The sequence below is a fragment of the Netta rufina genome, assembly GCF_964035555.1.
Source record: "Netta rufina genome assembly, chromosome: 5".
Lineage (NCBI taxonomy): Eukaryota > Metazoa > Chordata > Aves > Anseriformes > Anatidae > Netta > Netta rufina.
This window is the reverse complement of record NC_140128.1, coordinates 9,460,747-9,477,671: the sequence shown is the minus strand read 5'-3', so window position 1 is coordinate 9,477,671 and position 16,925 is coordinate 9,460,747. Positions and strand designations below refer to the sequence as shown.

Genomic DNA, 16,925 nt, shown 5'->3' with positions numbered 1-16,925 from the left:
ATCCAGGGAAGAGTGCTATGAAGAGAATGAGAGAAAGGGGAATATACCTATGAATGTTAGCTTGTGTTGGGCACAGGTTCTACTTTTATTTTTTGATTGCTATTTTAATAGATAAGCATGCCTTAACAGAGAGACTAGTGTAGCTGCAGATTTCAGTCATTGTGTATGTACGCTATTGCCAAACACTCTTGTCAAATCTGTGTGAACCTGTATAAATCAAACTGACTGGCTTCTGCTGCTAAATTTTGTGAAGTCTTTCCTTAATGTCAATAGGCACTAAATGTTACTCTAGTAAGTTATTTTACCAAGTTAAACTTCTCGCTGGAAGAGTGAAAGTCTTCAGTAAAGTGATAGTTTTTTTCTTCTGCCAGTGGAAAGTACTTATCAACACTTGAGATATTTCTTGTGTTTTGAGTCACTGATGGCTTTAAAAAGCGTATCGTGCTTTCATACCTGTGTATGATGATATGACTATTGCTTTTATTCCAGCTAAAGTGATGGAGACTTTGGAAAACAACTTGATCAAGCTGTCTAATACAGAATACAGTGATCCATTTTTAGGTAAGTTTATGTCTGAACTAAAGTAATAACAAACTGCCGATGCTTCTATTACACTTGTGGTATTTCTGTGTGGAAGAGCAATACTCATCCTGAACTGCCAGGTTGTTTTGAAATGGGAGAATAAATGTGACTCATGAAGTGTGTGCTATCATAGATATTTTAAGGGAGACATTTCAGAAAGTTCCGTAATACTTTCTCAATTTTTAGACCAACAGTAAATAGTGATTAAAGAGACATGTATCTTTTCATACATTTAATGTAACCTTTTTCCATAACAGTCCTTCATAATACAATCACTTTGAAGCATGCTTTAGAAATTCCTTTGAAATTGTGGGTTTTTCTGCTATTATTATTATTCCTGTATATTACTTTGTTCAGGATTGTCATGGTTGCAGTTGTTGTTATGTTGTTTTTGTTCTACATATTCACACACAAAGGATCTGGGAAAAAAAATTACACAGAAAAATAGCTGTAATTGGGGCATATTTGTACCTGCACTTAATGCTATTCTGATGCTGAAAGCCGAAGAAAGTAGAAAAGCCTTAAAATAATGTCATCCTTGCAATGTCAAACAGAGACTATATACACACAAAAAGAATAACTTGTAGGTTCCAGAACTATTTTTTAAATTCCCTGTCTGTATATCCCCCATTAGAAGTACATAAAGATTTTGCTGTACCTTGCACAACTACTGTGAAAGCTTTTTTTGTTCAGAGTCAGCGTAGCATCCAACTAAAAATGTTATCTTCATGCTGAAGGAAAGAGATTTGCTTTCAGAAAGCTATTTCTGCTTAGCTCTCACTCGTTTTTGTATTGATTTTTCTTGCTTCCTAAAATATATGATAGAGAAAAAATTCTTCAGAGTCTCCTAAAGCAGTGGCTACTGGAAATGTGAGTGAAACTGATAGTTCCTCCAAAACAAAGTAAAAATGTTTCAAAATCATGACAGAGTCCAAAAACTTAGCATGAAGATTGTTTTAGAAAACCACACATCTCAGGTTCCTGCTGAAGTTAGTGCTGTCCCTCAGTGTAATTGGTTTCATTGGGTAGGCAAGTATGGGTATGAGAAGTTTACACGGTTTACGAGAGTTTAACGTTAAACTCTTAGTTTCTTTTTTCTTTCTTTTTTTTTTTAATCCTGTTCTTTTATTTCATTATTTTATTTATTTCATTTTATTATTTTATTTATTTCATTAATTGCTTACATATACACATACTGATATTATTGCGTATTTACGTGTGGTAGAGGAAATCTTTTCTTTTAGTAAGTGATGCACTATTCTTCCTTCATATCCACTTGGTTTTCACCTGAAAATAAATGTGGAGACCTCAGAGACTGAGGAAAAGATAGATCAAGTCCCATCAGCTCAAAATTGTATTAAAGTTTTCTGTGGATGTTCTCTTCTGATTATGGCCATGCTATTTGAAGAGACAGAAGAAAATACTTAAATGGTAGCCTTTTTCTAAGGTAATTTGCATGTGTAAATCAAGACACTCCCCAATTATATCACTGAAATCAGTGGAACTATTATATAATTAAAGAAGTGTGATTGGTTGGGATCTTCACCTACAGGCACGAAACAGTATTTATAAATAAATCCCAGAAAGGAGTAGTAGAGGTTGTATTAGATAAAATCAGCATTAAGCTCACCAAGAGAAATCAGAGACAGTTAAATAAATAAATAAATAAATAAATAAACAACCTTTCTGTAAACCTTCAAAATTCATTCATTTTTTTTTTTCCTTTTGAGGATCTTGTTTATGTGGGTAAGAAATTGTCTGCAAGACTGAGCCATTCTGTGATTCTAAAGCAAAAATAGATTTTTTTCCTGGATCTGAACAGTCAAGGGAGTATTGCTGCTTGAGCTTTGATCACCAAAAAGTGAGAATGATGCAGTGCTGCTCCAAGCTTAGGTTGGCATTCTGGCACTTTGATAGAGTTTGCAAAACAGTCTGACTAATGGGTATCATCTTTTTAAGAAACCTTTTCAAACCGTTCTCCTGAGAACATGAAAGAATGCTGAATTAAGTGTTTGTGGTGAATTTTTAATTAGACTGTATCGTGGAAGTGTACACAAAATAGACCAAGTGGCTTTCTTCTCTTTCAGAATTGTAACTGACTGGATCTTCTACCTTTTTGTGAGAAAGGGATTTATAGGCATCAGATAAACGATTTGAATTCAGTGGAAAGCTTCTCCTTTAATTAATTGACTGTAGCTAAGGCCATAAATGTGTTGCACTTATTTAGTCAGTAATACTGATGAATTTGTAAAGTAGGCAGATCATGTATTACACCTTTGTTACAGTTAACGCAGCCAAACAGAATCAAGGACATAATGGTTTTATGTGTTCGATGTTTTGTGTGTTTTTTTTTTTCTCCTCTGTCAGTTTTAGGTGGTAAGTAGTGTTTTTAATTTGAGGAATCAGGAAATTCAAGGAAAGAAATAGGCCCTGAGCTTTTGTAATGTATAATGTGATCTGTGGGGTTTCAGATGTGCCGTAATGCTCTGTGCTTAGCCAAAACTTAGTGCAAATTCACATCCAGCAAAGGTTAATGGGGCCTTTAGATCTTACACAAGCTGGAAAGCACCTGATGTTTGGTTCTGGACCTTTAATAAACAGGGTTCATTGCATTTCTCAAAGGGTGGTTGTAGAAATTTTCTATTCTCTCCAGAGCAAATGATGCTACTGCTTTTACTTCCTTGAAAATGTTCCTTCTCTTCCTAAGTTTTTGAATTATAGAAGAGTATTAAGTTATTTTGTCAACTGTCTGACCCTGTCTCTTATTTTAGCTTGAGTTTTCAATAGGCAAATCTGAAATCTGAGCTTGCTGTTCACCAAGGACATTAATCACTCAAGCTTCAGGGCAGCTTCTTTTATGACCTGTACTTTTCTAATGAGTTAAATATTCCTCGTTTTAGAGTGCTGAGAAAACAGCTTTTTACCTAAGACCTTCCCTAACAGACACATATGCCTGCTAACCAATATAGTATGGCTCCAACTCTGGATGTGTACATGGAAAAACCAGTTACAGTGAATTTGTTCTCAACAGAAATAAATTTGTCAACCCATTTAGCTACAAGTAGCTAGTCAAATCCAATAACCACACATGTGGGGGAATTTCCTGAATAAGTTTCTTGATGAGAAAATCCAAGTTTGTCAAGACTTCTTTGAAAATATCTGTGGGAGAAGATTTCTGACAGTGGGGGAGATGTGCGGAGTAACCAGTACCCTGACAGGCAAGCTGTCTGTCAAGGAGTGGAAAGCTGAGAGCTGAGTTACTGATTTCTGCAAGAGTGGTACACACAGCAACTTAGTGACATTGTTACAGTCTGTAATACCTGGAATTTTTCTTGAAAGATGCCTGAAGTTTTTGTTCTAGTATTACACTGGAAAACTTCAGAGCAACTGTTATAGAGACAGTATTTACTGCCTAGCTAACATCTTTGATGCCAGACACGGGGGAGATGCTTATGTAGGATGACAGACACACTCAGGCTGTCTCAGTATGGTATTTCAGGTAGGAAGAACAGGATGTTTGTGATAGAGCACTTACCTGCAGTGCGTTCTCATACTAACAATATGGCCGTACATTTTGTGATGAAAACTACAGGATCTGTATGACTTTGTGTCACGTTGCACAAATTAAATTTCAGGAGACAATGCATGTTATGTTGATGTGATAGTCACAAATAATTAAAATGTGTAGTTATAGCAACATGAGAAAACCCTTTCCCATGCTATTTTAGAATTGAGTGTCAGGATCCTATAAGAAGTAAATAAAAGAAAATTTGAAAATACGTGTGTTGTATAGGTAGATGCATGGAAATCTGGGTTACACAAGAACATGGACATTAATATTACTGAATTTATTACCATAAAAAAATTACGATGTCATCCATTTTTAATAGGTTTGAAAGTCATACCAATGTAACTCAAGCAGTTGACATTCACCCTCTCAAAGGGAATTCAACATTGTGCTTTCTTTCTAAGTCTTCTCTCTGTGGATATTTGCTTGAACATACTGGTTTATATTTACGTTCTTTTCTGATTTTATTGTGCTTTGTTTTTCTTCTGAAAGATGTGCTCAGCAATTAGTTCAGTAGTGCCAGCTGGATTTAAATGACATAGGAGGTTTGATTTCAGTTACTAAATTTGCCTTTACTGCAGCTACCAATAATAGTGGCTCTATGTAGAGTTACACAAAGTAATTAAGTGGGAAATATTTAGTAGGAGCAACCACATACAGAAAGTCAAATGCCAGAAATGACATGAGCTCCTTCCTGTAATGCATAGTATGGATTAAAAATATATATATATATATATATTAAAAAAAAAAAAAAACTGTCTAAGGCTCACAGAAACAGGAAATAATCTTCCACTGAGTAGTGTGTTCTTTTCTCAAGTCATTCTCTGTGTTCAGCAGTAGGAGCAGAAGGGCAGATAGGTGGCATGGTTTTCTACCTGCTAAGTTCATTTGAATCACTAAAACTACTGTCATTAGCGTTGCCAGGTTTGAATTATTTTATGTCCACTTCCAAACCTCATAAGCCAGATTTACAAAGGGATTTCTTATTACAATACAGATTAATGTTGTTTAAATTCCTGTTTAACGCGTAAATAGCTAGGGCATCAAGATTTTGAGAAGTTAGGCTGTAGCAAAAGTACAGTTAAACTAGGAGGAAAAACTTGTGAATCTGATGCTCAGTCTACTTGTTAACTTGAAAATCTAATTTGCTCGTTCTGACAGAAATATATGCATATAAGTAGCTTTCTAAACTGTGTCAAAGTAGGCAGAACTATGACATGCTGAAATGTCTCATTTCAATTAAGATGTCAAAAATGAGCAATGGATAATACAATCAATAGAAACTGGCATTCAGGGTTTAGCTATAATGAGCATCTAATTTTAATTTATTTGGCAGTTTTTATCAGCTGCCTCATTAGCAATTAAAACTTCGTAATTCATTTATTCTTTTTTTTTTCTTTTTCTGAATTAGGTCAATTATGAGTGCTTTATGCATAGTAATGCAGAGGTTGCAAAGAATATGATTCAAGAATATGACTCAGGCTTAATTTCTGCTTCAACAGAAAAGTGATGTTTCCATTGTGATTCTTAGAATACATTTTTCAAAACCTTGTTTCATCTTCAGGTAAAGTCAGCATGGGTTAACTGTGGTGACATCTATTCGGACTGTGTCCTGAGATGGCAGAAAATCTGCCTTAGGATACTTGGTAATGTACACAGTGTCTGAGGGCATTGTGCAGCTGCCACAGTAGAGCTGGTTCCAGCCTGGAGAGCTGGCAGCATGAGTGATGCAGCTAAGCAATCCATTAGGAACATAATGCTCACTGGAACTAGGTAAGGATTAGTCTTCTGAAAGTATAATATTGAGGTTCAAAATATAAGTACTTTGGGCATTTAATCCACCTGTACTAATTCTGTATGCCATCTTAACTCCTGCAGATAGCTAAAAACCTGCCTGGCTCCCTTTTTAAAACTTAGATATATTCTGTGTAATGGTTACAATTGTCCGAAAGCTCCTGAGAAATCGTACACTTAAAAAAAAAAAAAAAAAAAAAAAAAAAAAAAAAAAAAAGCCTGCACTCAACAACTATGCTAGCATTTGGTATATAAGTATGTATATGCAGGTAGCTGAAAAACCTTTAATGGTATATTTACAATATAGCATTCCAGGTACCTACCAGAATAAACTAAGATGGCCTAAATCCATCACAACCTCATTTATCTGAGTGTCTAGTGATATCCTCCTGCAGGTTATTTGTTGTTTCTGGGACTAAAATTGGGGCAAAAGGGGATTAATTTCTTGACCAATAATCTAATTCTTTCTAAAGCTTACATGGTCCAACAAGAATCATCTTATCAAAATTTGTGAAATAAAACTATCAAGGAATAATTTTTATATGACTTTCCCTTTCAATAGTAGTGTCAGGTTTCAGTTGAAAAAGATCTTCTATCATACACCAGTTATCTAAGTTATCAATGGATAGTGTGTTGCAGGGAAATTGGGACAAATGCTTTTTATGCTTTAATTATCATAAAATTAAAATGCACTCTTGGCCCATCAGAATTATGCAATAGAAAGAAAGGTAGCTAAACATTGAAGAAGATAAAAGGTGAAAATGCCAACTGTGGACCTGGAAATTAATTTTGAAGTGCTGCTGTGCTGTTGGGTAAAAGACTTCTAGAAATGAAAATGAAAATCTCTCTTTTTTTTTTTTTTTTTTTTTTCTTCTTATAAAACTGTATGTCAGAAATAGTAGATATCTGTTGTGATGAATAAAGACTGAAGTTACTCATCTTGCCTCTATGTTACAAGGTAGAAAAACAGACTAGTAGGCTTTCAAACAGCTTTGAGTAAGAGATGTTATCCACTTGATTAATGCTTAATTTTTAAGACAGAAAATCACTTTGTACCTAAGTCTGGATCCAGGTTGATGGTGCAGATGGACTTAAATGTTCAGATATGCTAACAATTTTGTCAGTGCTATAAATAGGTACCCAGTTAAAGAGATGTCCTTGATTTACTGAATTGAATAGAGAAATTCCCATTGACTTCATTGAAAATTGAAATATGATTGGTGATTGCCTCTAGAATTACAATCTGTCACCCTTTTCTCTGACTTAATATTCTCGTCTTTATTTAATCTTTTTTTTTTTTTTTTTTTTCCACCACAACAGCAAGGCACATGTAGGGCAAGAGTTGTTACCAACAGAGGAGAGAACAAATCTGGGGGGAGGCAGTTGCCTGAGGTCTGTTAAGGAGCAGTGTGAACTCAGTTTTCCTTTCTTTCTTTTTTCTTTTTTTTTTTCCCCCCCCCTCCTCTGGTGACTTGCCTACTCTCTCCCCTCCCCAAATCAGACAGGCTACTCGGTGGTTGGCACTAGAGCCCATCCAAGAGCTACAAAAGCGGTGTAAGCTGGCAATTGTTCTTGCCAGTAACAACCCATTCAGTTGTTGTAGGCCAGGGAAGGCATGATGGGAAATAAAGAAATGAAGTAACCAGTGGATTTCCCACAATGTAGAGTGAACAGCTTGAAGCAGGCGAGTTTTTCTCATGATGTGTTGTGGAGTTGCAGCCAAATCAAGTCTCTGTTTGAATTTCAAGATGGGTACTTATAATGCAAGAGAAAGAGAGAAACAGTCCATTTCACTGCCTTTGGGCTATGTTGCATTAAAAACATCTTTCATCCCTGAGCAGTACAGCTCCAGCCACAACATCCAGGGATGCTATCTTGTTTTGGCTTGTGGCAATCCCAAATGGCAGTTAAAATGCAAAAAAAAAAATAAATAATAGAGATTGTAGAGGAAAGGATAGCAGAAAATAGTGTTACTTTATAGACTAAAATAATCCAAAAATGTCATGGAAGTCTTAAAACTGCAGTTATTTAGGAAAAGGTTGCAGAAGCTAAATGACTGTGTTTGTATAAAATGTAGCATGCATTGGTGACCCTAGTAAGAATTGAAGTACCTTAGGTCTTATAATTTTATCTTTAAGAGCATGTCATTTTGGCTTTGTGGGTGGGAAAATTGCCCAAGAGAGATTTTATCTTTTACTAGAAGAGGTGGATATCTTATTACAGAAGAAGTACTTGGTCATAGAAGAATTCCATTAATAGCATTGACTGCTTTTTTAAAGTTTCATCTCATGATCTTCCAAGATCATTTTCTAAAATGAACAAATTTCATTTTGTATTCTTCACAAATTTTGGAACTGTTCAAAAGAAATTTATAGGAAGTTCAACTTAAGAAACAAAATATGGCTCCCAAAACCACACACGTTTCAATTCTTCTTTCTAACCTGTTCTGGTATATAAATGCCATGCAATCCATTTACAGTTTTCTTTGGAAATTAATTACTTATGTTAAATATTTTGTCTTAATGTATGCTGCAGAAGAGACAAACGGGACAGCAAGTTTATTCAAAGTATTGCAAAGCATGCTTCCTGACATTAATGCATATTACCATAAAGAAAAATACACACACTTAGGTATACTTTTTAAATATGGATTGTATGCTATGTCTCCGACATTTTTTCACAGGCGTAACATACAGTCTAGTGCAATAGTTAAATGTTGTGCGTTAATCTTCATTCCTCCCATTTTTACTATATTGATACCATTACCTTGTGGAATAGTGTTTTCAGTGCATAAAATAAGTCATACACTGTTAAAATGTACAGTGCTAAATGTTGTTAAGTTTTACAATCTTTTTAATTCTAAATTTGTGGGTTTTTTTTCACTACTAAAATTATTTTAGTCTATGTTTCAGACAACGTAGCTCGTATCTCTGAATGGAAGGTAATCTTCTTTAGAGAAAATGGATGGCACAATTTAAAAGTTGTGGCATTGAAAATTTAAAAAAATGGTTAGTAACTAAAGTACATTGAGCAATAAAACTTAAATAACTTAAATAAAACTTCATAATTTAAAATTATTTAAATAAAACACAATGTACATTTTGCAAAGCTTTTTGTTTGTTTTAGATCTACTCAAAACTCTAATCCTATAAAACTTTCCCTATAAAAGTGGACTTTTTTTTTTTTATGTAACTGAAGTCTTTCAATTCAAATGGCGTATCTAGCTGTAAGAGGTTAGATTTCATAGGACTTTTTTCTTCTTTTCATTTTACACATCTGGGAGTGAGTCAGATCAGCGCATTTGTTTAAGTATCCTGTTTCCTACCTTGTACTACTTACAGCATTTTGCAGGCTTTTTGCTATTTCCCTGTTTGTTGTCTGAAGAGTAACCTGTATATTAAGTTAAAACTTTCTTTAGATTAAATGAAGGCTAAGTTTGGTGCTCTCACAATCAAACAGGCTATTTCATATATTAAAAAGTCCCCTCACAGATTTACCGAGGTTAATATCAACGTCAGAAATCACTGAGGGCTCATTTTGTGAAATTATAATGTAAGTAACTAAACGGCAGAAAAAACAGCTTTCTGTAAATGTTCCAGTTTAATATTCCTTCGCAGAAATGTTTAGGCTACATGAGATAATTGTGGTTGTTTTTTTCTGTAATATTTACTGTGGAGAATTTAAGGGACAACTTAATGAAAAATACTTTGTTGTTGCAGATGAGCTTTTCTGAATATAAAATTCAGGAAATTCAAGATTGTGGTTCCCACAGCAACCATGGCTTGTTTCTTGGCTTCTATTTAGGGTTTAGAATTACTGGGATAAATGCTGTTCCCAGTTCCCTTGACTTTTCCCATGTTGATATGAAAGCTGAGATGAGAACTTGGCTCAGGATTTATGGGTAACTTTTTGGTCTGAATAGTTTCTATTTGCAATTTGTCCAAGATATAATTGCGTGGGAATAATTATTCCATCTTTTTATCGTTAAAATATTTTTTTCAAAACTAACCATTTTCCAGCATTCAGTAGAAGTTATATGGTCCAATATTGTACAGGCGTTATCCTTCATTTCACTCCTCTGAGTGTGTATGCTAAGCCTTGTCATGATCTTTTCGATGGAGAATGTGAAAGGAAATTCAATGTTTGAAAAACAATCCTCCTTCCAATAGAGGATATAGAGTGACTCGAAGACTTAAGTACAGTCCATCTGTCTTGCCTGTGGTTATGATGCAGAAGGAAATCTGACTTGTAATAGTGGGTCTTAATAAGCTTTGATGAAGGTCCTCAGTCACGTACTACTATGATAGAGTATGCAAATACTTTTATAAACACTTTTGTTGAGTGATTAAAAAGAAATCCATTGCAGAAGAAGAGTACTTTGTTCATGGTGTCAACTATCTTCTACAACCTCTGGGTACACCTCTTACGTTTTCACCGCAATACCTTAATATGCAAATTTTCAAATACTGTATTTAATGATGAGCAGCATGTGCATAGCAGGAGCTAGCATTTTGATAACTTCTGTAATTTAAAAACACACAGTAACGTTTCCCTATATCCAGGATGCACCTGCCAATTTAATAACATATTTTGAGTCTTGACAGTTATGACTGTCAGCACCAAAGCAGCTGAATATTTGCATTGTGATTGTTGTATGTTTTTGGTCAGTTGTTTTTTGTTTGGTTGGTTTTAACTACTGTGAAGGATATTGTTGGATTTTTTTATTTAAATGGTAGTAGAGAAGAATTTTCAGTAGGATTTCTACTAAGAAGAAAGTCAATTCTAGTTTAAGACAATCAGTTCGAATAAAAAGCTTTTGCAGGAAAGACTAGAATATAAGTTGAAAAGTTAACACTTCAGAGGAGTATTCTGCTGCAGATATAACTTTACTGTCAGTTTCTTTCCACGATAACCTAAAATGAGCCCACTATTTTCTTCTGTTTTTCCTTCAGATGTAGGAAAGGACAAAGACACATACACAGATGATTCAGAGCATGGGAATTATGATGTTCGTACAGATCAGTCATTGCTCATTCAAAACAAGCTTGCCAGACAGAAAACAGAACCTCGGACTAAATCATCTTTAAAGGTAATGGACAGAAAACTTTATTAAATTGTATCAATTGCCACAGTATGCTTAAATATTTTTTAAAATATGATTTTTAATGGGCTGGTTAAGCTAAAGTTTAAATTAATAGACATCTCACAGAAACAAATGTAGGAGGCTCCTGTATTACCATTTGACCTATAGAAGCAGTGAATAGAATTCTCTGTAGCAAAAATGACCAACGTTTTGTAGGATCAAAGGATCTGATGATTTACATTGACTCATTTAAATGACAGTAGTCTTTTTAAAAAAATAAAATGTAGAGCATTTATGACATAGGACTCCCAGAATGGAGTGAAAAAATCATGTCAGCTGGGAGGCCTCAAGAAATAAGTAGAGTTTAGAAAAACTATTACGTGTTGCAGATGATCAGTCAAAAGTGATCTGAAGTGTGTAGGGTTTTCATTCTAAGCAAAATCCACGAGGTAGGTAGAAACAGGAAAGACAAAATTCACTTGCTTATAGGAAAGTGTAGGAATAATCTCAGGAACTTCAACTAAATAACTGAAAAAATCTCTCCAGATAAAACTGACAAGTTATCTCACCTAGTAATTAGTTAATCATAGTATTCATCACAATGCATTTTCTACAACACTTCATCCTTTCTAATGCCAAAGAATTATGATAGATTTTCAGTTCAAAGCAGGTTTTTTTTGTTGTTGTTGTGGACTGGGAGACCCTTAATTCTCTTTTCTATCAAGCATAATTTCTCGTAAACATAAGACAAATGACCTGTTCTCAAGAAGTTCTGAATTATTTCTTTATTCAAGCACTAGTGATTTCAATTTTCAAATAGTGGAATCTGCAGTACAGTTTTTACCAGCAATTCTATGTTTTTTGCTATATAAAAAAATCAGTAATACTGTGCTACGGATCTACAACTGCCTCAGTTACTTAAGGAGTCTGTTTTTCATAGACTGTACCCTTCAGCAGGATATTCATTACACAGTTCTGGCATCCATTATGCTTGTGGTACTTCATGATTCTATCACTGAATGCATGCTTTATGAAGAGTCTTTTAATCATTGTAAAGCTTGTTTTCTCAGTCATGCTGTATTATCATTTCTACAGGATTCTCTAAGACAGGTTGATGTGATCTCTGAGACCACATTTTATGGGATGCTTTGGAAAAATTTTTTGTTTTTGTTTTAATTATAATAGCTATCTAATAATCACATAGGTTGGTTTACAGATAATGGTATTTACAGTTTGGAAGCTTAGGACCTGAAAATGAACCTTCAGTAAAGACGGAGAAGGTTTATATTTTAATCTGAACTACAGAAATGAGAACATGTTGTGTTGACAGATTTTTCTTTGTTTTTGGAAGGCTAGATGAGTTAAGACAAAGAGCTTTTCTTTTGTTTTATTTTTTAATAAAATCTTATTTGGTTGTGTAATTACTTAAACAAAGCCTTCTATGTTAAATGTGAGATAAAAGAGAAAAAAATGCAGAATTGGCAGGATTTAAAGTACGTTATTGACAATTAAATATTTTGCATAACAGGTAGGGCTGATTTAAAAAAGAAAAGGCTTAGCTGGCAGATATTGTCCGTCTGTCTGTCTAGTAACAGACTTTTCAACAGACCCTTCATTCTGCTAACACAAGATAACTCCTCTATTTTCATGTAAAATATAAAACGATCACTTACTGTGTGATTCCCAAGAAATGCATTTAGGACTGATACAAAGTTTATAAGCAACCAGTAAGTTAACTTTCTTTCAAAGTTTAAAGGGTACCCTTGTATTTGTATGAAGTTTAAACAAAAATACAGTTTTTATGTCTCAGTCTTTGTACTTCCTGACCCTAAATCCAAATCATCTGAAGCCACGTCTGGCTTATAACCTCAACAGCAACTTTTATCACAGCAATTCCTTAGGAAGTTTCCTTTGGCTTTTCTACTGTTTTTGTAAATGAGGCAACCAAGCAAGATTCTCCTGTTTACTGTTTGCCTGCCTCCACAGGAAAAAGGCATGGGAGATTTTGATTAGTCATAGAGTAGAAGAGAAGGTTACTAGTCTTTCTTTGGACTGTTGCGCAAGTCCTGGCAGTTAGTGGAAGATGTTGAAGGGAATCTTTCTCTAAACCGATACAAGACTAGCAAAAGGACTCATCTGTTTCCTTTTGAGATGGTTGAAAGTTACAGTGGAAAGCAGGGACGAGAGCTTTACAGCTGGTAAGTACTCATATATTTGGAGGATTAACTGATTTATCATTACATTAACAAAAAAGAAAGTTTTCTTAGTCTTACCAAAAAATGAAGATCAGAAATACTGCCTTGATAGGGTGTACAAGGATAAAAGCTCATTATTCTCTGCTTATTTATTATTCTAATTTAGGCTTGGTTTAGAAGGTTTTTATTTTTTTTTACACTCCCAAGAGTTTCAGGGACAAATAACTAAAAACAGCTATTTGCAATCAATGCTTGATGCTATTATTTATCTCAATGATAAGCTACTTGAATATTTCAAAAATAACAAACTTGTCCTGCTGGCACAATGAAAGTCAATATGCATTTATATATTTTTTAAGCTGTCTAGTGTTTCAGATTGCATATACGATGTGCACTCTCCATAAATCTAATTTGCATCACTGCAGTTTTAAATCTTTAGAAACATTGGATAATTTAGATATAGCACCTGGATGCCAATAGTCATCTTGATAGTCATCTACTTTACTCATTTCCTTTGTTATGATGTATAACTCAGAATCCCCTTTAATGTGAGAGGGTGAGATCAGTACAGAATCCACAAATTTCATATTGACAAACTGAAAAGTGTTAAGATCCACTAAAAACTATCTTCGTTAGCTATCTCTGCTGTCTTCTCAGCACCAACTGCTACTGAGATTATATAGGAAGTACGACTTCATGTATGTCACGACTTCATGTGATTGTCACAAGATCTCATGCAGAGGGGTGATGCCAGCAGGTGGCGACTGAGCAGGAAATGGAAGTAGTAGAGTGAAATGTAGGGAGCAAGCCGGTCCCTAATGGTAAAGCTGATATTTGAAACGTTCTAACTTCATGAAGAAAGGAAAATTAGCTAAACACATTTTATCACTTAAATGGGAAGCAACATACACCTAATGAAGTAGTGAGGTCAGTAGCAGTGAATTCTTTCTGTACCAATGACTATAATATGTAGAATAGCGAGAGGAATATGTGAGATATTTTCCAATATTTATCACTATGGGTTCAAGAACTGCAAAGAAATGTACCTCCACAGTAGCCTAGTTTACTGCTCTTTGTAGTATCCACTGATAACTGCTATAATACTGCAGGTCCAAACCAGCTTTGTATTGGATAGGATCTGATACAAGTTCTCTTTCAGTCTCTGGAAATGTTATGTGACTTCTAATAAACTTTAAATAAGACCTTAAATAAGCAGTTGCCTAAAACATGGAGAATTTTTTCCATTTAGCAGAACATAATGTTGAAAATTCAATACAATTTCAGCAAAACTCAGTATGTTCAGTGTAGATTATTACAGTAATTATTAAAAGTTAAAACTACCAGTGAAAACCTTAAATATATTTTTTATGCTTTTTATTGGATTCTTTTGGACTCTGAACATATCCATTACATTTTTCTGCAAAACAAATATTTACTTTTCAAATTTTTATGTAGGTGGTCTTGAAAATTTGAATAAATCAAATTTAATATCTGTAGAATAAGTATATTCTTCAACCGTATTTTTTCTTTTCCACTCTTTGCAAGAATTATCTTCTGTTTTCATTTTCTTCATGTGAAAGTGCATGTGATTGACTTGCACAGTTTCTTAAACTCGATTTGTGCTATGTGTTCTAATCCTGTCCATTTATCACTAAATTCATCTACATTATTTCACTCAGAATCTTGCTCTTATGTTTAGTGGGTGCCAGGCATGCATGCTCAAAGAGAAGGTTTGGCAATAAAGTTGTTTTAGTGTATAAGAACAAGATGTTGTCAGCTGACAACAATGTACTGGAAAGGAGAATAGGAAAGGGAGTGTAATAGATAAGGAGTAGACTGTTAATGCAGTTTAATAACAGAAAAGTAAATAAAGTTTAAAAGGAATGATAACAGATAAAATCATTATCCCAGAATAGAATGACATGGTCAAGTGCAACACAAGTTAACTTGATGTTTATGCTTCCAGTGCATGGTTTTCATCTGCTGTGAGGTTTGATTTAAAAATAAATAATAATAATATTCAGGAAATGAAGGGAAAGTAGTAAGAAATTCACAGTGAAGGATGAAATCCTATGAAAGAAAAAAAAGTTTAATTTAAGAATGAAAGTTTTAAAAAAAATGCAAAAGAAAATGTTCAGTGATCATGTCACTTCCTGTTTAGGTCTTTCTATTAGACCTAAAGAGCAAATAGAGGTTATTGGAATATTTAAAATGAAAAGCCGCCTCCTGTCCAAGCATCCTCCATCGCCACTTCCCCCTATAGTAATAATGAGCAGACTTTCAATGTTTTGAAGTAAATCCCATAAACCTGAAACTAAAATATATGTATTTTTCATACTTACATCCTAAGTCTAAATAAAATGAAAAGGAAAAAAAAAAAAAAAAAGTGGAAAAAAAAAAAAAAAGGTAACAACTAGTTGTATAGTTTATTCCTAAACGTTAAACTACAGTTTTATTTTCGGGAGATAAGATATTTCTTCCTCTAGGCTCAGAGAATAGCCTGAGTTCTGCACAGTACAATGTGGTATATGCAGAAATACATTAGCATGGGTAATTATGGCAGCATTGATATATGTCACATTAACCAAGCTATGTTGTCTCTGATGCCCAAGATAGTCTGGATAACTCTGCGAGTACAAATAGGTCCTCAGTATTCTGTTCTAGTTTCTTACGGTTATTCAAAAACGCAGGGCTGGGGGGAGAGCAATATACATTTAAAATAAGTTATTCTGTACTTTTGGAATTAGGTAATGGAAAGGATAAACATAGAAATCTACTTTAGTTTATCCATTCCCAAACTCTTTAAGCACAAGATGATTATTAGCTTAGCCATATCCTTAGAAAAATTCTCAAAAAGTGCATTTTGGATTACTCTTAAGTAGAACATGATTTTAAAAACGTTAAAAATGAGTCTAGTACTATTTTATTTAAGTGCACTGCTGTAGCCTAAAATATTTTTTAAATGTTTTCACTACTAGTTCCATGTAACTTAAGAAGTCTGTTATCTTGTTGGAGTTACAGGTTTGATTTTAATTATCTTGAAATAAAGTAAGCTGTAATTTGGAATCTCACTTTCGTTTATGGAAATCAGCCTGCTGTAATTAGCATTGGTAACATATTTGTTTCCAGAAAATACTTAAAGCTGAATTGAGTCATAAAATCTGAATGTAGACACAAACCATTGAAATGATATCCTTAGGCATTAAAATTCCTTATGATATTAATGCAAAGTTCATGGTAACAGTATTAGGGAGAATTAGTAATAAAAATAAGAGGGGTGGTTTTCATGAACCAGCTAATAATCTCTTTACTTAGTAACATTTAATGAACAGGAGTAAATGGTATTGATAGAAAAATTTCCCTTATTTCTGGTAGAATAACCATTCTATTTACAGTTAGAATGGGAAAGACGTTCATTTAGATCTTGCAGTTTTAGGTGGTTATATCACCTAAGAAGTTCACATAGCACATTTCTGCCCTAGTTCCTCAAATTGTTTCCATGGCTACATCAATCTCATACATGATTTAATAGTCCTGAACTCATCCATTATTATCTTTGAAGCATCTCTTAAAAATCAAGAGATGAAGAGATCCAAAAAACTGTTTCTCTCTGCCTCACCTTTGACTACCAGTGTGTTTTAATTGTTCTTCTTCTCTCATTGCTCCATTCCAAGCGGATTTTCTCTGCAAGCACACAAAGTGC

At 34.1% G+C, this 16,925-nt stretch overlaps 1 protein-coding gene across 2 annotated transcripts in view; it reads left to right on the top strand.

Annotated features, from left to right (window-relative positions):
- Positions 1-16,925, top strand: part of ANO3 (anoctamin 3) — a gene marked incomplete at its 5' end in the record, with an annotated part of 201,747 nt that overhangs the window by 115,780 nt on the left and 69,042 nt on the right. For both annotated transcript variants that reach the window (XM_084288567.1, XM_084288568.1), the window contains 2 exons: positions 490-561; positions 10,897-11,033. In XM_084288567.1, the coding sequence (XP_084144693.1) occupies positions 490-561; positions 10,897-11,033 (209 nt within the window). The remainder of the gene's footprint in view (positions 1-489; positions 562-10,896; positions 11,034-16,925) is intronic.